The following is a 21,034-nucleotide window of genomic DNA, read 5'->3' as shown; positions in this document are numbered from 1 at the left end:
CATGAAGTTATCGGTAAAATTCTGACTCGTGTAGATGCCAGGTGACGGTAAAGCTATGCGACAGTCCATTACCGCTGCGACCCAGGAGAAGGGATTACAGAAATATCAACCGCGCGAAGGGGTGGTCAACCTACAATCTTACCCTTTCTCGAAAATAGTTTTGGACCTGTCCACCAGGCCTTGCAGTTTCCGGTTTCCCTTCTCGGAACCCTCCTTCTCCACCAACTCGGCCAAAGTCGGGTTCGCGACGACCGACTTGACCTGATCGCGTTTCAACGAGTCCTCGTACTCCCTCCGCTTCTGCGCTACCACGCCCCGACCCAAGCTGCCGTCCAGAGACGGGCCGGTTTTCGCGTCGGCCTGCGGCGCCGCGTGTGAGCTTTTCGAGAATTTCTTCACAAAGCTGAAGATGGACTGGGTACCGGACGAGGAGCCACTGCCGCCGCCGACCTTTTTTGAGGTGGCCTGCGGAGCCGGGAGCCGCTTTGTGTCGACTGAACCGGCGGCGTTGTCGGTTCTCGACGGGTTTTGCGGGTCGTAACTGATCCCGATGTGGGTTTTATTGCGCGGAGACCGGGGGCGAAGATGTTTTTTCTTCTTGTCGGTTTGCTCCGCTTGATCGGAAGACTTTTCGCGGGCGCTGTTAGTGGTTAGTGAAAGAAATTCAATCGTAAAATGGCACGCAAGCGTATCGACTACTCATAAGTAGTGTTTGGCACAATGATTCCAGCGCACGAATCCGAATCAAGTACTGCAGATTTTTTCGAGTAATAAAATATACACTCCTTTCCGCTAACATATACTTTATCAACTAGAGTTATATTGCTTCATTCCCCAACGAGGAAGTCTTGAAACTTCAGTCAGTGCATTTCTGTGAACCAATCAACCCACAGCATTGTCACAAAGCGCAACAGATCGGTATGGTAATAAAAATACTTGATTATGTGAAACTAGCAGTACTTTCTTTGTGGTTAGGTGGTGCTTATTTGAACTTTACCCATCGTCCACATTCTTACGTCATGGTGACTGATACTTGAATAATTAATACTCAATTCGACATCGACTCGTTGGTACTCGCCCGGCTTACACGAGAACGTTAAAGATTACGACGATGCTACGTTAATGATAAATAATCTGGACCACTCTTGATTGGAACAATCAATAATAAGATCCACTCAAACGGCAATTAAACCACAGTTATTATTTCAATCAAACATGCAAATCTAATCATCGACTATCGTGGACATGCAATCACATAACTGCGCATGCAGACGCGAGTGTCGCGTCACATGTGACGACAGGATTGAAAACGCGCATCGAGACACTCACACGAGAGCCGAAGCAGGGGAAGACTCTCTCCGTCTTGCTACCTTGGTGTCGGGGTGAAGAAAATCTAAAAATTGACAACAGTTCGTTCATTGCGTATGGACATTTTTGGCATATAACGCGAGGGGGTAGTCATCAATAGGGCACGCGTGCAATTTAATGGAACGCTGGGAAATTTTACTCGGGTAAGCACTACGTATGGAGGCAATGTGTTCCAACTACAGTCTAGCTACTACAAACAAAAGGAAGGCGATATATTTTCTTCCAACACCGGTTCATCACACTAGGAATGCCTATGCTGGACAATGGACAAGTGGACATATAATGTGCAGGGAACCAGAAAGAAGAAAGGACATTGCTTATTTTTGTCCTTGATGTTTTTGCGGCATATACACACACACGATCTGTGCATATGCATGCCATAAGTTCATGATGTGCATTTGCAGCTGGACAAGGAAGGTGTAGATATAGCCTTTTCCGGCTTTTTAAGTCTTGCATCACCCCTCCAAGCTATCCCAGTAATGCATGAGCGCCAGGCAGGGAAGTCATGGATACCAGTCTTACTAATCAGGTTTTCGGTCTGACCCGGCCGGAGATCGAACCCACAACCTACCGATCAAGAAGCCGGACGCTTCACCATTACGCTATCTTGTCAAAGACACGAACGAAACGGAAACTGAAAGCGCAACATACTAAGTGGCATGGAAAACTGTTGGAGACAATGTGTCCCAGGCATCCACAAGCCAAAAACTTCTGACAGCAGTCCAATTCCAAGATACCTCTCCACTTTGCCGACGCGGATAAGTTCATTCAGACTTTTTCAATAAAGACATGCAGTTCCAGAATTTTTTTCACAATGTCGATATACTGACCATCAATCCATAGTAGTCTATCTGGCATTTGACACGAACTTGAATTGAAACTTTCTACTTGATCATAATTGAAACACTTGAGTGTATCAAGTATGTATGGGTAATTTTAGGATTCATATAGCGTGTAGCATAGTTGTATCATGTTTTGTCATATTTTGTGACACGATTCATGATATACAAATAACTTTCGAATTCTCTACTAGTTGCTGACGATTACCGTTAACGAGTGTCAGCCGAAAAGGTTCGGGTTCATGTCAAGATGAATATACTATTCAATTGTATATATATTGAAGTTCTGTACTGTATTGTACTGTACTGTATTCTTACCAGCATACTATATGAGAACCAAAAACTGTAATGCTGTTGCAATCAAGTCATTCAAATTCCGTCATGGATTGAAAAGAAAGCATGCATGACAAGAGGACGGTATAAACATGGTTCCAAACGGTAGGCTACTAATTACGGGTTCAAAACGGCAAATACAAAAAATACTAGAACATATAGCATGGTTTATTGGTTTTACTTTGAGAACTTTATGCTGATAGTAATCATTTCTAGTTCTGACAACACAGCAATGGTGATGCCACAATATGTAAACATACAATGCCGAGCGTGGGTATCAATTGCTGAAAACCTCATTTTCCTTAGCATGAACCTTGTTTGTGGCTAAGTCCGAATATGTGTAAAGCTGTCAACTATACACGATAAACGAGTTAATAGCAATAATACTGTGGAATTGTAATCAGAGTAGGTAGTGGCCCATTGTAGCCAGTGTCCTGTGCAGTACAAAATACAACCATTTGTGACAGTGCAATTCACTTATATGCTGACTCATAGTGATAGCATCTCATTAGAATATCGCCAGATGGATGAGAGCACCATAAATCATGCAGTAAGAATAAAATTATGAACTAAGCATATTGACGCAGTTCACTGACTCACAAAGATGCACAACATTGATTCAGAATGAATACTCATAACAGGATAAGGCGCACCATTGAATATTTGAATGATCTCGTTTCAATAGGCATTACTATATAGCTGGCTCATGGTAAAAACGTGATTGCTTTAATCAAAATATTCCTTGCAAGAATACATTTATTGTACTTGATGAATGGCTAGATATACGACAACGCAGACAGCCAGCCATCCTTACGAATATGTGACATGAATCAAGCGATGAGCACTCCCATTCACACAAAAATATTAATCAATATCATGATGCATCATATCTATTTCAAGGCATTTACAAATACAATCATAAGTTCCGATTTCTCAGACTAGTCATGACATAGTAGAACAAACATTCATTTAAACAAAATTCCAGGGTATGCCGTTTTTGATCTCTATGCAAATTACATCGCGTTACCACCTTTAGATATACAATGCATTATACACTCACAGTCCACTAATAATAAGATATGGACATTAGGCTATGTCATGAAATTACCATTTACAAACATAAGCAGTAGTTTATGCTTATGTCAAAATCCTGTGAAATTTCAGATGTAAGGTTTTTGGCAATTTGGGGTTAGGGCTTGTCTTCTTACATCTGAAATAACAAATTTTTATATATCCTGTATCCAAACCAAACCCGTAGACAATAGACATTGCTTTTACACGATGCGAGAAACCATGTGTCACATGTTCCTCTTTCAAGTAGCGATTACGATTACATTTATCTATGACCTTTCACCTTTATGACCTGTACCTGGCAAACCATACCATTAAAAATTGGCATGAGCAAGAGGACTCATTCAATCCATAAAAATAATCTACTGTAAACAAGTATCTAGTTGCATTGGGTGAGTACTGAAACATTATCCAATCAATGAAATTCCATAGCATCCACACTGTATATTTCTATTCAATCCTGTGTGTACTGAACATTGTACAGTACAGTGTAAACAGACAGTGTGTTCAAACTTATGTAAATTGTAAATTTGTAAATTAAGAGGGCCAAGACGCAATACTTGTCAGTCATATCTCACATGCACAGAGCGAGATAGTGTAATGGTTAAGCGTCCGGCTTCTCGAGCGGTAGGTCGTGGGTCCGATCCCCGGCCGGGTCATACCAAAGACTCGAAAATTGGTATCCGCAGCTATCCTGCTAGGCGCTCAGCAATCACGGATAGCATGGAGGAGAAAAAAAAAACGGGGGCGCAGACTAGATGACCTCATGCGGCCGTATCGCAACTCCGTCGTCAAAGCATCTCGATGGTGCAGGCGAAAAAGAATATCATCTCTCTCTCATAAATATAATGCAAGCATAATTCGAGGAATAATACTAAAAAAGTTTCATGTTTGTCGTGAATGAAGCTACATTTTATAGACATAGGCCTACTTCAACTGAAAATGCATAGCCTGTAAGGTACAAGAAGATGAATGAAGATGAAATGAGAAAAGTGCAGCTTATCTGTCAGTAATTGGTGAAGTCTACTAAAACCACAATGGGCCTATGCATTAGCCTAAGCAAAAGGAATGGTTAAATCGAGCCACAATTTACTCATTTCATTTCAGTTGGCAAAGAAACAATTTTGATAACGCCACTTATTTCAATAGGCCTACTGCAATGATGCTGTAGTCAGCTAACACAGAGTCGGCTCGTAACTTAAAATTGCATTCATTACAGAGCGTTCTGGATGAGGATTATTAACCAATTGCAATATTACAAAATGGATAGCTTCCTGCCGCTGGTACATCTTAATGAAACTTGACACATGTATATATATTTCAAATATTAAAACTTTGTCAGACAGGACAAATTCATTAACGCTACAAGTAGAAATACACAGACTTTACCAAGAACACACTAAATTATCTCAACTTCACTACAGCATTTGTATCTACATAAGCAAATACAGATCATGAGCCAAAATCTCAACGTGAAATACACTCGTTATAGCAAAAAGAAGTGGGGTTGTATACTCTAAGAAGGTTGAAATGAATGGACAATTATCATAGCTTGATAACTACTATGTGCAGGTTTTCGTTCGATTACAAATTCGCTGCTGCATTGTAAACAGTCATTCTGCAACCAAAGATGAGAAGAGGGAAGATATGTAAAGGCAAGAACTTACTTCAGAATTTCAAAAGATTGGCGGTTAAACAGATATGAAAGCCTCAGCTCTGGCAAATACTGTAGGCCTATCAGTAATGGAAATGGAAAGCTATAGTCAAGACTATTCATTGAAATGAGTCACGACTTACAATAGTTTCAAGCTTATAATCCCTTTGAGTACCAAAATCTGGTCCCTTCCAACCGAAAATTACTGGATCAAGAGGCTTGTAATTTCAGCTAAGTACTTCCAAAACAATGAGGGTGCTCAACAACTATTACTGCAGGTTCAGATGTATTGCAGATAGCGACGTAAAGTTCGTGGTAACAGATACGTGCTGAATATTAACCGGTGCTTGACATTGTCACACTATGCTGTATTTCTCAGTTCCAAAATCCCCCTTGTTTTTTTTTCTTGCAAAGTGAAACTGGCAAACTGTTAGCTATTGACATGAAAAAGCCATATTTACATGCTATGTATTTTCCGGTGTACAGCACAACTGGCTAACTATTACTTATTGACATAGGCCGGAAAAGACATATGCAAGGGCTATGTATTTTTCCAATGTACCATATGGCTTCGGAAGTTCCATGGTTACATGCATGCATAATTACATATTCATCTTAAAGGCTAATCTCAGACTCACAATGTAATTAGTCCATACACAATAATATCCAGCTCTAAACCAAGAAGGTCACTTCAACTTACAGACAAGGTCAAGTCTGAAAGTTATGTCAGGATTCAAGCTCGACTAATAACAGCAAATATGCTGGCGGGGCCTTACTACGCAATAGCTAACAAAAGGTCTAGTAAATTTGCAGGCAACAGTATGTAGGTTGTAATGTGTAGTTTTTATGGTAGTCGGTCTAGAATATATATTACACACAATATTTATACGCTACACACATTTTATGCCCATCACTGTGTAGAGAATTTAGATAAATATTGAACCCTGACAAGCCGTTGAAACCTGGTCAAGGGCCTACTGGAATAATAGGAACTGTACACCCCGATCACTGCAACCAAAACAATAAACCCAAATCAAATACCGTACTTCAATTGCAATGTGGAAATTCACTTCTAACATCGAACACTCAGACACAACCACGAAAATTGAGAAAGCGATAACTGACAGGCTGATTTTTTTCATATTTGTGTGCTTAAAATTTCTTAGCCTATTTGCTATGACGCCAAAAAGGAGATTAAACACTCCTTCCAGCAGGCAACAAATTAGAACCAGAACAATTGGAATGGAGAAGTAAATCTTAAAAGATGAAACTTTTTCACTCAGCAAGATTTTTCTGGTATAAACATTGTCAGTTCCAGCGGTTAGATTGACAGAATCTCAAGCCTTTCACAACACAGAATACAACTCCTGCATGAGGGTTAGTATCCGCCAGTAGCAGTATCATCAACCAGAAGTATTGTATTAAATGGACACAGTTGAATTGGTCATCATTTTATCATGGTACGCAGCCTATGTGCCCTGAGAAGGCAATATTTAAAAGTAGGGTATGTAAAAAAATATCAATACCAGAATTTTAAGTGATTCAGGGATTGTAGGAAGACATTTCCTAGAATTTACATACCAATAAACCATGCCTGATAACTAGGGCAAGTTTTTGTTGCACTAAAATCACAAGAAAGTTGCACTTAATTTTGACAAAAGTTGCAGTAAAAATTTGCATTTATAATTTTTGTTGAATTAGTAGGGTATGAGATACTCAAAAGGTTCCATTGTATATAACCTAGTTCCTGCAGAGCTGTCAAATTTGTTACTTTGTTATTTCACGGACATTCTGGCGTTTCCCGGTACACAGCAAGAACATTGCTTGGGGTGGGAATAATTCCCCAAAAAAAGCGAAACAGCATAGCGATAACCCCCTCCACCCAAAACAAGTCATATAACACACCTCAAGTCCTCTAGGTCTGCAAACTTAACCAAGGCGTTGCAGAAAAACTCACTCTTGGCTACCTTAACAAAATCTATAAGCCTATATAAGGTGACCCAGTGAGAATGTAATTTTCGGCGGTCTCGCCAGGGCGTTCGTGAAATGGGAAACCATCTCAAATTTACACGACAGAATTTATAAACGCGATCTATTTACATATTAATTGGACACGTTCGTGCTTGGCAAGGGTAGTTGAACTTCTTGCTTGCAAGCCATTGTGTCATGGATAACACAGTGGCATGAAGCTAACCCATCATATAGCTCTTTGTTATACAAATCAAAGAGAATAGAACCATACTAGAAATAGTTTATAGCATGTTTTTAATCAACTTCGTTACATTTTGACGCAATATTTGATAAAAGTTACAGTAAAAATTGGTATGAAAAATAGAGAAAAGTTGCAACAAGTTGCACTATAAAATCCCTCCAGACAGCTTCAAACATCATAGTACATAAACTATGAGTATCTAGGAAGCTGTCGGAAGCTGTAAAAAAAGTTGCAAAAGTCGCAAAAACTTGCCCGAACTGATAACTAATGCATTACATCAAGTGTGCACCAATTGTCCAGTGTGGGATAAATCAAAATTACAGCAAAATATGCTATGGCTCACCTTCGGTGCTTTCAATGTAAGTCTCTTCGTCAAGTTCAGGGGGGAGGTCTTGTGAAGGAAGATGAAGAACTTTTACGCGCTTTCCGCTACCTACGAAGAATAAAAATGATTATCAACATGGTGCAGATGTACTTGAGATCGACCCTTGGCAAGGCGTAGATTTCATTTACGATCCAATTCAATTTCATGCGATGGATTGTGCGTTGTCAACGAATTATCAACATGAAAACGTAATAGCATTTGAACCAGTAACGCCGAAGGCTGAACGGCAGTCATATACACGCTCCGACCTTCCTCTTCAGTATTTGAGAGTGGGGATTTGAACACCCTCCACTACAGATTACGGCGAATCATGGCCTACCTAAAAGGCCATGGGGCAATGGCCTAGAAAACAAGCTGATTGTTCATTATAAATTAGTTAAAGAATTTAAACAAACTACATTATGGTAGTTACTATAGTGATACCAATTTCAATTGAGACGTGTGCCATACTGTGCGGGAGTTATACACAGTGTACAATGGCCATGAATGCACAAACTTGCACTAGACTGATGTCATGTAGTGCCTCCGTACCGTAGAAGCTCTTTTCAAGTGCCATCCATGCAACAATGAGGGACTGTCACATAGCTAAATCAGTGCGAGATAATATGTGAAAATATATGAGTCAACAGAGATCACTATCGACGTACGACTTGAATCCATTTAAGTCATTATCCATATATTCAAGAGTCAAGTCGAGTCACAACAAAATTGTGATCCAGGTTATAACCCTGGCCTATGCAGAACTAAAAGTTTTTTTTATATATATATATATATAGACAGGTTAGTTTCTTTAATCTTTACCACTACGGAAAGCATTCAATAACCAATCAGTTTGACCAACTTTAAATCGACTCCGTGTTGATAGGACACTGGATTTCAGAAATATATATTAACAGTTTCGGCTTCAGCATCATATAGTTTTACAACCTGATGTTTTTTTAATGCCCTGAAACTGAAGTGGCATTCTCTCCAAGGGTTCAGTATGCTACATAAATTTATTATTGTATTCTTTCAATGATTTAATCCTAAGAATAGTACATTTTGATATAATAATCGTAAATTCAAAACAACATAAAACTGGAATACAGGGAAAAGATAGGAGACAGAAGTATTTGGAAGAGTCAATCGATCAAACACCCACCTTTTTATGATAATGAAGATGAAAATGTTAAATATGAGGCTTGCAAAATGCACACCGAGAGTGAAAAAGAACAAGAGAAGGCAGACAAAATACACAGACAATGAATATCAAATGACATGTGTTGACTGGCGAAGTCGATATCGCCATCAACATTGTTCGCGCTTGCTCGCTTACCTCTATCTTCTTTAATGGATAACAACCAATTTTCAAGTACCAACAATGGAATGCGATAAGCTTCTGAAAATATAAACAATACAGGGTCAGATCATGTCAAGTGATCCAAGCCATATCCCCCACCATCTCGAGCCGACATGAAAATTGGCATGATTACAGAGCTTTGTTTTCTGATTTCAGAAAAACAAATTTTGTGAAAATCGGTCGAGCACAACCGAAGATGTGGCCATTCAAAAATTGCAGTTTTTGTGATCGCTCAAGCGGAAAAAATGTCCGAAATTTACACATGTAATTGAAATTTGCTATATTTTGGTCAAATTGAGGTTGTTGAGGGTGAAACTTCCACACTTGGTCATTTACATCCTACTTGATACTTTGCCCCCTTCTTTGACACCTGGGGTTGCATAGTCTGACCTTTAACCCCGTGAATCTGTTAATGTCTTCAAAAATCACTCATGTGTGACGTCATATTTAATTGCAAATATCTTTTGGCTGAGAGGTGATGTCATCAAGTGTTAATTGTCATTGGAAAGCTCTTGACAAGGACTTTCAAAATCAACAATAACTTTCCTCGCTAAAGAATCATTATATTAGAAAAATTTGTTGTAAAAAAGTGTTGAAAAAATATTTGTATTTTGAAATGTTATTACAATTTTACTTTTACAGGCTGCACGGTATTGGATTAAGACTTATGTTTGTAGTATGGATACTTGTAGTATAGGCTCTGTTTTGGAAGCTGTTTGTCACATAAAGGCCTACCGATATCAAAAGCAAAAATTAGTGTCACTGGATGATCTAAATGATGAAGAACGAGAGCTTCTGAAAATCCGGGTTGGAGCAGAATGCAACATCAATACTAGTACCGGTGCTGATCTTCTGACTACTGGTACAATTTGCACGTTTCACAAGTATAAATTTCTTGACACTTATTCTGCATCATATAAATCCTGCTGTGATGTATTTGAAGGCCACACAAGACCTATCAAAAAACAACTAGGCATCATTTCTTTGAACTGGTTTAAACGAATTAAGCACCACGACAGTAGCTTGAATATAATTCCGGGCAGGAAACTGTGCAACAATTGCAGATATAAAATGGAAAAAAAGCTTGAAGGCAATCCTGATACATCATTGAGTACTAGTGGAAGTGAGTTGGAAGAAATACAATCACAGTTTGAAGCAGATTCCTCACTATCATCTCTAAATAAGAGTCTTCATGCTGTTGGTGAATCTCCACTAAAGCTGCATGCTCTTTCTGGTAATCGGAAAATCAGATACGGCAAAAGAAAATTAGAAGAATTGAATCTCAATGTTAGAACAAAGCTTGCCACGGTTTTACATGTTGATGAGATTCAAGAATTAGTAGAGACGGGAAAAGAGGAATATGAAAATGAAGCTGCTTTTGAAAATATCATATCAGAAATGAAAGAAAAAATCAGTAGCCCTAATTCAACAAGAGCTCAAAAAATTCAAGTCTTAACAATGGCTCCAGAAAATTGGCCAAGAAAGAAAATCTCGGAAATTTTTGGAGTAAGTGAAAGGTTAGTGAGACATGCGAAAGAGCAACGAAAAGAAAATGGAGTTTTTTCTTTACCACCACCACGAAAAGGGAAGATGCTTTCAGATGAAACAATTGAAACAGTTGTGAAGTTTTTTGAAAACAACGAACACAGCAGGTTGATGCCAGGGATGAAAGACCGAGTTAGCATTAAAAAGAAGGTGTATAAACAAAAACGTCTACTTTTGTGTACTCTGAAAGAATTGTATACCTTGTTTAAACAGCAAAACCCGCATGTGAAGATTGGATTCACTAAATTTTGTGAATTGAGGCCAAAATGGTGTGTTAGTGCAGGATCATCTGGAACACATGCAGTATGTGTCTGCACCATACATCAAAACGTTGTTCTTATGTTGCATGCTGCCCACATTGAAGAAACTTATAAAGATTTGCTTCAATTGTCAGTCTGCAATATTGAAAACAGAGACTGCATGCTGCAGCGTTGTTCGAACTGTCCCGGATTTGAACCAGTTCAGGAATTACTCAACTCAAAATTTGAAGATGTGGATGAACCAATTTCTTTCAAACAGTGGGTGTCAGTTGACCGAACTGATCTTATAACTCAAACCTTATCAGTAACTGAGTTTATTCAATTATTATTGAAAAGGCTTGCGAATTTAGCACCACATCATCACATTTCGCATTCACAGTCTTTATATTTGAAAAATCGTAAACAAGATATGGATCATCAAACAGCTCTTGTATTAATGGATTTTGCAGAAAATTACTCTTTCCACATTCAGGATGAAGCTCAGGGGTATCATTGGACCCACCGAAGTTGCACTGTGCACCCAGTAGTTTGCTACTACAAGTCTGCAAGCAATGAAATTTTGCATTTTAGTCTCTGTTTTCTATCCGAAGAGTTGTTGCATGATGCAGTCATGGTTTATTTGATTCAGCGTAAAACAATTCAAGTTCTCAAAGCAACAATTCCCGATTTGGACAATATTGAATATTTTAGCGATGGTTGTGCTGCGCAGTACAAAAACAGAAAATCTTTTTACAATTTGTGCAAGCACAATGATGACTTTAAAGTGGACGCCGCTTGGTCCTTTTTTGCCACCAGCCATGGTAAATCGCCATGTGATGGAGTTGGTGGCACTGTCAAAAGAGCTACAGCAATGGAAAGTCTGAGACGCCCACTGAATGATCAGATTTTGAATGTGGAAGGAATGATGTCTTATTGCGTGCCAAATCTTCAAAAAATAAAATTTATAAATTTGCTCAAAGACGAATTGGATGCTACAAAATATTTTCTGGAAACTCGATTTCAGCTCGCAGCCACAGTCAAAGGTACTCGAGCCTTTCATCATTTTAGGCCATTGTCATCAACAAAGCTAGGAGCAAAACGTGTCAGCCAAGATGAGCACTATGCGTTGGAAGTTGAATTGAATGAAGACTCTGAAAACCAAGAACACATCCTTCAAAGTGAAATTATTCAAAACCAATTTGTATGCGCGGTTTATGACAAAAAGTGGTACATTGGCATGGTCATAGAGTTGGATAAGCTAAACAACGATGCTTTGGTTAACTTCATGCACCGTAAAGGTCCATCTCTGTTTTTTCACTGGCCACAAAATAAAGACTGTTGTTGGACACCATTCCAGCACATTTTGTGCACAGTAGACGTTCCTTCTTTAGTCAATAGTCGGGGACAGTATGAACTGTCAAAAGAATCAAAAGTGAAAGTGGATCGAGGTTGGGAAAAATATCATAAAAGATAAATGTATCTGATGTGTGAAAAGTAATCATCGCTGCACAATATAAAAACTACAAAACCCACAGGACATTGATGTTTATTGTCATGCTTAGTGCTGATTGTCACTCAAATCTATTGTGTAGACACAAAAAATATTGTATCTCATCATTGTGTTAATTTGGAATTCTTATATGTTTATGAAGTATTTTGTGTATTCACCACAAACTGTGCAGCAAAAATTCCTTCAATATTTGAAAATCGGTTTGTTCTATAAGTACGCAATGTGAGAATTTTTCATTAAAACATGCTATTTGCAGGTTAGTTTCATTGCACTCTTACGGTGTGTAATGGTTCTTTAGCGAGGAATGTTATTTTTGATTTTGAAAGTCCTTGCCAAGAGCTTTCCAATGACACCTTATACTTGATGACACCACGTCTTAGCCAAAAGATATTTGCAATTAAAAATGGCGTCACACATGAGTGATTTTTGAAGACATTAACAGATTCGCGGGGTTAAAGGTCAGACAATGCAACCCCAGGTGTCAAAGAAGGGGGCAAAGTATCAAGTAGGATGTAAATGAACAAGTGTGAAAGTGTCACTCTCAACAACCCTAATTTGACCAAAATATAGCAGATTTCAATTACATGTGTAAATTTCTGACATTTTTTCCGCTTGAGCGATCACAAAAACAGCAATTTTTGAACGGCCACATCTTCAGTATTACTTGACCGATTTTCATAAAATTTGTTTTTCTGAATTCAGAAAGAAAAGTTTTCTAAGCATACCAATTTCCATGATAATCTGAGATGGTGGGGGCATAAATTGAAATTTTTCTGGATCACTTGACATGATCTGACCCTACAGATTTCAGATTCAACACTGACTGCAGTATCCATGATCACTCCCTCATAGTCTTACGGCGATACAAATTACTCGCAGGAATCGACCTAGTAAACTAGCACCGGCCTGTCTTCACCCACAGTTGGCCAATTTCTAATTGCATGGGTTTCGGCACGACTGCTGTAGTATTTGCAAAAATTTCCGGCATTCCTTGGCCTAATTCGCGTCATCAGTGAGTCACTCAACTAGAACAGGGCGAAGACACAACCTTTGACCTACCCTGAACATCGACAGCCCGGAACCATTTATAATCAAATGGTGTAGATTAGATTATAGATAATCAACCTCCGTAGGTTAGTTAGCTATAATTCGATAGACCGTGATTTATACAATTGAACTATTTCGGAAGCTGAGCCGAAAAGTAGACCTTTTTTTTAGTCAACCAACTGATCATAGCAATTTACAGCGTAAATTGCTGTAAAACGCAGTAAATTGCTATGAACTGATAATGTGAAAGAAAAACTGTATTTTGGGAGCTGAGCGAGAAAGTTGACCTTTTTTTTCTTTAGTCAACCGACCACGAAGCGGAAAAAATTTACTTTTTTCAAGATTTTCCTCTAGTATTCTAAGTTCGAAAATTTTGAGAAAGTGTCCTCCTTTCCCGATTCCAAAATATGGTAACCTTAACCTACATGGAATGTGATTATGAGGAGTCTTCATGGTCATTGTGCTCACGAATTCGGCCACACTAACAAAACACAATAAGCCGTCAGTATTCCAACATATGACAAAGTGTCATCGACGTTATTACATACGTCCTTCCTTACCCCCATGTATGAAAGCTGTTGAATACTCTTCCGACAATGTGCTGACATGATATCCCGAGCCCGGCCGTACGGTTCCGATTTCCCTGGATTCCTCTTTATTTGTTCTTAGTGCACCACCAAGATACGCTGTAACATCCGTCACCGCTCGGGATCGCACCGATTCATCGTCATCATGCCGAGTAGAATACGATGATAATGCTTGCCCCGCATTATCGCGCTGAAATTCGATTTTCGTGGGGCTTTTCTCCGCAAAACTTGTCGGTCTTTGCTTTCTACCTCCTTGATCGTAACTGTCAAGAATTAATGAGTGGGGTCTGTTTTCCTTTTGATCTAGATTCCGCGGACGATCATTCCTCATTCTCACTTCATTTTGGCGATCTTTTTTCTTTTTACTCGGAGTATCGGAAAACTTCAGCATACTTTACAGTGGGACATCCATAAAATATTTGTATGTGCCCAAAACTATGTTGTTATTATCATTCCTGCGTAGGATACACGATCGCCGAATATCGGTTGCTATTTTTCCGACTGAATATTGAAATAATAGAGTACATTTATTAGGCTTTGACTATTGATTTCTGGTCGGTAGCAAGAAAGCATGGAATTTGTAACTTGCTTATTTTGATAAAAGACAGGATTAATTGATCACCATATTCAGCATCAAATCACAAGTCCTAAAAGAATATTTCCAATGTGAAATAATAAAAAAAACAGCCGGATTAGATGATATTTTACTGCCCAGCAATTGTTTGCTGCGTATCCTTTCGATCTAAGTCTACGCGTTAGGGCGAGATAGCAGGCTAAAAAATACACTGATTGTTACAGGCGACTGACTGATCGTTTTCTATTCAATTCATAACCCAGCAGCCTCAAGAACTGTCTTGAGTTGTATAATATATACAGTATGAGCCCAAGCTATCAGCAACTTCCGCGTTGATTTTAACGACAAATGCTGCCCACTCGAATATGATGCTAAACTTTATTGATCAGCACGAAACCATCTTCAATCCGGCGGAAAGCTGGTGACGTAACAAGCGAGAGCAGTTTTACTGTGAAATACAACATATTTAGCCTAGATTGTTGCAGTTAGCCTAATTATTACTCTTCGTGTACCCGCAGGAACATCTATTGTACTTAGCAAATTGGTGGACGTAACTGTGTCCTGCCATTCTAATCCGAATCATCAATTTTCCCGCATTCGGTAGAAGTAGCGTAACATCATTTCTCTTGTTGGGTAGGTATTCATGCCCGATATAACCCATATTGCTTATCTGGCAATAAGTTTACAATTTACTATGTATGATATACGCCTATATGCGCTAACAGTTCAACTTACATGACATCTTACCGTCTAATAACTTTCAAGATATACCAAATATATGTAGCAAATTCGCAAATGCTATCCTCGGCTGCTAAACTAATTTATCTGGCAGTCCTCAAAGCCCAGTTCAATATTGCTTATAAATGCCATGTCTTGTGCATAATAACTCAAGCTGCCTTCAATTTTACCTGCACATTGGGAATATTGGCGACATTTCTATTTCTATCTCGGTGTCACGTAATGCATTTAACCTACTATTAGCAGTGATAAGCAAGCTGAAGTTTATACTTTGTGTAGTACAGGATGGAATATCTCATATGGCAGCACGCTCTTTTAGGAGCCGGAAGCCAGCGCAATGCTCCTACGCAACTATTCAGCTTGGTGTGAGTCATGACGGCCTACATCCATACAGCGGTATGCGAGTTCGATGTGGTAGCATGCTGAATAGCCATTCTCGAAGGACTTTCAGTCAACATACGTGTGACTAAAATGCAACAGCACCCGTAGGCCTATATGTAAACCGTCGCTCAGCTGAGCTTTTTGCATCGGCGACGGATTAGATCGCAAATTATCCGAAAGACTCGGGGTCAAGGTGCCATTACAAAGATTACATTGTTGTGCTTTCAAGTATCAGTGCCAAGTTTTTTTGAATGGATATATCTGTCTGTCTGTCTGCGTTGTAGATTTGCCATACCTATAGTAGTACGCCATGGAGCACTTTTACAGTATACTGAACACTTTTAGTGTTACTTGCAATGAGCCCTTGTCATGGAGTTCTTTAACAGTACTGCACACTTTTGGCGTGGCTTTTGCAATATCCCATTTCTACGTCTAGTAACACTTCGTTTTTCCTTGCAGAATACCCCTACATAACGTGAATATTAAAGGTCAAGAAAAATCAGAAATTGAAGTACGAGGAAACGTCCTTTTATAATTTACAAAGTAGGCCTACCCTTTACCCAATACCTGGGTGAATCAATTCGACTTAAAGTAACAAGCAGGAATGCTAGTATTTGAGTAGAATTTTGAAATTATTACTCCCTGATTTTTACTTGCAGTTTGATTATGTTGTTTAGCACTGGAAAATGCGCTGAGTATACTTACTTATTCGTTAAAACATGTGCACTTATGAAAATTATTAGATGTAACGATATCGAACAATAGCAAATTATGTACGTTGAAATAACCATTATCCGACACTAATGTCGAGTTGTTGTGTGTTTATTTGTCCCGAATCTATCCCGTGCCACGCGATAAAGCAATCGTGTAAGCTTTTGCTCCAATATCGCCAACCCATCGATTTGTTCGTTGAAACGGTTTTACTCGGTAGTGCTATGTAAGGCGCATGGAGAATTTCCTGTTTCACGAGCCAATGCAGACACAGGAAAATGTTAAATATACGAACGACGACTATATATTAGATTTGTCGAAGCATATAGACCGGCATGTAAATTTAGTGGATATAATTTTCACTGATTTTCTAACAGTCGACTGCGCACGCTATCACAAAGAGATGAGTAATGTCGCGTCAGGCATTAGATGATTCATGGCACACAGCGTTGATGATGGATACGGTACGTCCAACGAAAGCAACGAATGAATTGCCATTGCACTGCCAACGAAACCCCAGAATGTCTTTGAAGAAATATTCCTACTAATATGCAACCATTCTCGTCGTAGGCCTACAGTCGTATTCTTTTTTGCGCTGTCGTCGACAGTACAGCTCTTTCAAGGAAATCATTATAGCTACAAAATGAGAATTACACGAACAATCGTAACGTTCTAAGAAATTTGGGCCCGAGTTCACGACATATTCAAGAACCGCCATGCAATCTTGCACCGCGCGTTCAACTGACCTTAGCACCACGACTACACGAATACCATCAACGTCCTCTGTCGTTTGATGACTCCTATTCCGAGGTCTTAACCGCTACCGATATCACCCACACTGCTTCCTTCCCCGTTAGTTAGAAATGACTCTTGCATATAAAATTGATAGAACATGACCCTGCGAGATGATCGCCACCGCAGTTTTCATCGGAAATGGACGCGGGCATGCGACTATAAGCGCAAGAGTCTTATTGCAGGTATTCGCAGTTTTTCAATGACGCATAAGCGGAAATTGCTTTATCCCGACTGTGGGAATGAATAGAATCTGGAGAAATCAACGCGCGGGTGACTAGTGTGTGTGCGACTGTATTCAGAAGCTCCTCCGTCATCTTATAATTTATAACGCAGTAGGTGACAGCAAAGAGTTAGTTTGTACGGCGCAACGATCCCTCTACACGGGGAAAAGAATCGGAACTTGACTTGAGTGAGCTGCCGTCTCACTTGTTCAATAACTTAGCCTTTGATACCGCAAATCATATCCTGATTTTGACCAAATTCGTTCGGAGATAGACCACGTTTTAATTGCTTCTGCTTTCACCATGAATGGAGAATGCAAAGCCTTTCATCCGACTCTGTTGAGATGTATAGTGGCACATATGGAGTCACAATGTACAAGTCACAAATGGGAGGGGGAACGGCGGCTATTGTGCCCCTGCCATGACAAGCTACGGCCAGCAGCAACGAAAATGATTTCAATTATATAATAAGTGGAAGTTAATGCTGACGTAACCAAGTATTCTGGCAGTGCCATATACGTCGTATATGCCGTTGTAAGGTTGTGCAATAAACTCGAACTCAAGTGCATTTGATGTAGATTAATGGTACTTCAGTAGGTCGTATTATTGTAACATAGAAATAGCCACAATTCCGGTTTATTATCTATATTCAATTTCATGTGGAAGTATAGGGCACCACCGCAATGAATCGTAATCGATTGATGATTAGCGCAGCACAATAATGTTTTGAGTCGGTCTAAAAATGTCCCACATGTTAGAGCAACATGATTTGATTGCATCATTGGATTTATTGCTCTGACGTCGCAACTTCGATAGGCGCAACTATGTTGTATATTGTACAGCTAGCATATTTGACAGAAATAGGCATATCGGTGGCGGCGATTACCACACATTGAACTTGACTATGATAAGAGGCGGGCCACAGAATATTTTCAAACTCGACAATGGGCCACGGCCAAAAGAAGGTTGACAACCCCTGCACTACACCGTACAGTGTACAGTACAGTAGTACACAGCAGTGTACCTGTACATCATCGTGGATTGGCTGCACGGATGAGAATTTGTGAGTTTAAAATCATTTCCACAATAGCGTCACGCCACATGCAGTGCTATTTAACGGCAAGGAATGACAGCTGCAGAGATCAAGATGGAACACTTCTACATCGGGTACTAAGCCCAGGTTGATGCTAGATGACAGTGACCGTATCTCTGAGTTTCAGCATCCTTCTGTATTCAGTAAATCGCACTGTGTCGTGTGTACCGCGTGGTATATTGTTTTTCTTGAGGGGATGGAAGCAATAGAGTCACCGACTATGTCGATTGCTACCATAGTTGAAACAGAGTTTCTAAGTTTTCTGTAATTGGGTATCCCATCGTTCCATCAGATCTGACCATCATATATTGATATAATACCAAATAGCACGGATTGTATTATCTGTACCGCCTTTGCGGTTATCAAGATCGTCTTCCTGTTGAAGGCGTGTCAATTATCATGAAATTTAAACGACAGATGTTCAATTGTTCATACATAATGGTTCGATCAGTGGTAAAAGGGTATAGTATTGACAAGCCGCACCAAGCAAATCAACTGCTTATACGATTATCCACCCAGGAGCCTATGTAGGTTTGCTGTTTCAAAAATCATGTTGGAATTAGTAAGCAGCCTATTCCTCGAACGAACGAGCAAGCGCAGAGAGCTGGTATTTAGGTATTCGCGCGTCATATAATAGGCTGCATGCCTGGATCGATCAAATCTAGTCCGAAGTTGGCGGCTCGTTTCAGTTAGTCGCTAAGTTATGTTACACCGAGACCAAGTGATTAAGTACACTAGCAGTATTGGCAGTAATTTGCAGGTAGCTTGGTTCGAATAACGAGATTGTTGTTAAGCTCAAAAACAATGCATGACAGGACTGTCAAATGATTGTAGTGCATATGATTCGAGTGTATTCCACACTAAGTTGTGTTCCTTTTATACATTAATTCTTGATTATTCTATAGATATACAGCTCACGATATTGTACTCGTGATGGTGACCAACCAGAATGATATCAATGACGAAATCCGTGAGACATTTGAAAGGTTTCCTAAGAAATTTCTGGACGTTTCCCACGACATGAACATAATTAACAGAGCGATCAGTTATGTTTTCATCATTTCTACAGTGCTATTTGCGCTCGCGGTTTTGATCATGATATTTATAGGTGAGTGTATAGATTTATGATGTATTCGTACTGTTTCATGCATGTGGGTACAAATTCCTCTTTGAGACTTTTCTACAAGTTGCTAGCCGAATATATTTGGGGTCGCGCATGCATCAGATAGGTCTGTCTCTCCGGGTGTGTATCAGCCTATCAGGTATAGCAGGCCTACTCTTAAGTGGTTGAATAAATGGGGTCAGTGATCATCTTAATCCCAGAATTATCCCAAATTCTCATTATTCTTTTCATTCCAGTTCACATACATTACTGTACCAAACCCATGCCGCGTTTCGACGCCTTCATGCGGGGCCTGTGTCTCCGTTCGACAAGCGACTGTTATGATCTTTACGGGGTTAGAGAACGGGATAGAAATACGTTTGCTTGTAGTACAGTCAGATGTTGACGGCATGCAGGAATAAGTCTATTTCGTTTTGATCCATGAAAGTAGTTACAGCAAGATAATGATGCCCATTACGATTTGGAATCATTTTTGATTGTGCGTCTCCAATCTCATGAGTCATATTTCTTTTAGGTTTTTGTTACAGCTGTTGCTGGGAAACTGAACTCAAGCGGAATCGTCTTCACCGGGTAATTGTTTCTTCATGTTTTAACGGCTGTTATGAAAACCAAAATGTTAAGTGTTATTAAAAAATCTAATTATCCCATTACTCCCCATACCGAAGGTAATGCCCCGTATCTGAATATTTCGCTAACATGTTTACAATTCTTGATGACGGTTTAATGGAAAGGACCGCATGCGTATTTCACTATCTGAGGTCACGTCACAGTTGAATGATATTATTGACCATGTGCAACATTGATCATCTCCTATCATTTCAGCGCATGTCATACATATCCGGATCTCGACAACGCGGAGATCGCACAGAAAGCACAAAGTGATCTTGAAAACGATATTGCAGAGGTGACCACATCATATCGGTGGACTGCTTGATAGAAATTTTTGTTCAACAACATTTCATATAGTAGAACAAACGCAATACGAATATGATCCACATATACTCGATTTCAGTTTCTCATTCCTGTCCGACAACACTTTTCTCTGTTTCGCGATCGAGTGCCATCAATGTGTGTATTGTGATACCGGTCAGGTCATTATCAATAACAGTTGCGTAGCCAGGATGTCAAAATCATCATCGTTGGTTTATTAGCAATTTTTATCAGTTCAATACACCTCAAAAATGCGATACAATGAAAAGATAGGAAGTTGTCGAAGCGACTTGGAGTAGTCGATGGAATCAGACACCCACCTTGGCCTAGGCCAGAGGT

General features: G+C 39.5%; 1 protein-coding gene and 1 long non-coding RNA gene across 6 annotated transcripts in view; one reads left to right on the top strand and one right to left on the bottom strand.

The window, feature by feature from the left end:
* Nucleotides 1-14,653, bottom strand: part of LOC145448184 (focal adhesion kinase 1-like) — a 96,502-nt gene extending 81,849 nt beyond the window's left edge. The window contains exons 1-6 of one of the 5 annotated variants that reach the window (XM_080326525.1): nucleotides 14,467-14,617; nucleotides 14,103-14,392; nucleotides 9,178-9,240; nucleotides 7,821-7,910; nucleotides 1,330-1,393; nucleotides 143-640 (exon numbers count right to left, since the gene is read on the bottom strand). In XM_080326525.1, coding sequence (XP_080182651.1) covers nucleotides 143-640; nucleotides 1,330-1,393; nucleotides 7,821-7,910; nucleotides 9,178-9,240; nucleotides 14,103-14,392; nucleotides 14,467-14,471 — 1,010 coding nt within the window. In that variant the 5' untranslated portion in view covers nucleotides 14,472-14,617. Of the gene's footprint in view, nucleotides 1-142; nucleotides 641-1,329; nucleotides 1,394-7,820; nucleotides 7,911-9,177; nucleotides 9,241-14,102 lie in introns of all 5 variants that reach the window. The other 4 variants (XM_080326526.1, XM_080326523.1, XM_080326524.1 and 1 more) reach the window with 4 other exon arrangements.
* Nucleotides 14,654-18,799: 4,146 nt separating this feature from the next.
* Nucleotides 18,800-20,818, top strand: LOC145447852 (uncharacterized). The gene is made up of 3 exons (XR_013917732.1): nucleotides 18,800-19,750; nucleotides 20,280-20,335; nucleotides 20,588-20,818. It is a non-coding gene; the product is annotated as an uncharacterized LOC145447852 (long non-coding RNA).
* Nucleotides 20,819-21,034: the final 216 nt, after the last annotated feature.

Source organism: Botryllus schlosseri, chromosome 10, assembly GCF_051294905.1.
Source record: "Botryllus schlosseri isolate E-star chromosome 10, Bs_hap1, whole genome shotgun sequence".
Classification (NCBI taxonomy): Eukaryota; Metazoa; Chordata; class Ascidiacea; order Stolidobranchia; family Styelidae; genus Botryllus; species Botryllus schlosseri.
This window is presented reverse-complemented; position numbering and strand designations above follow the sequence as displayed.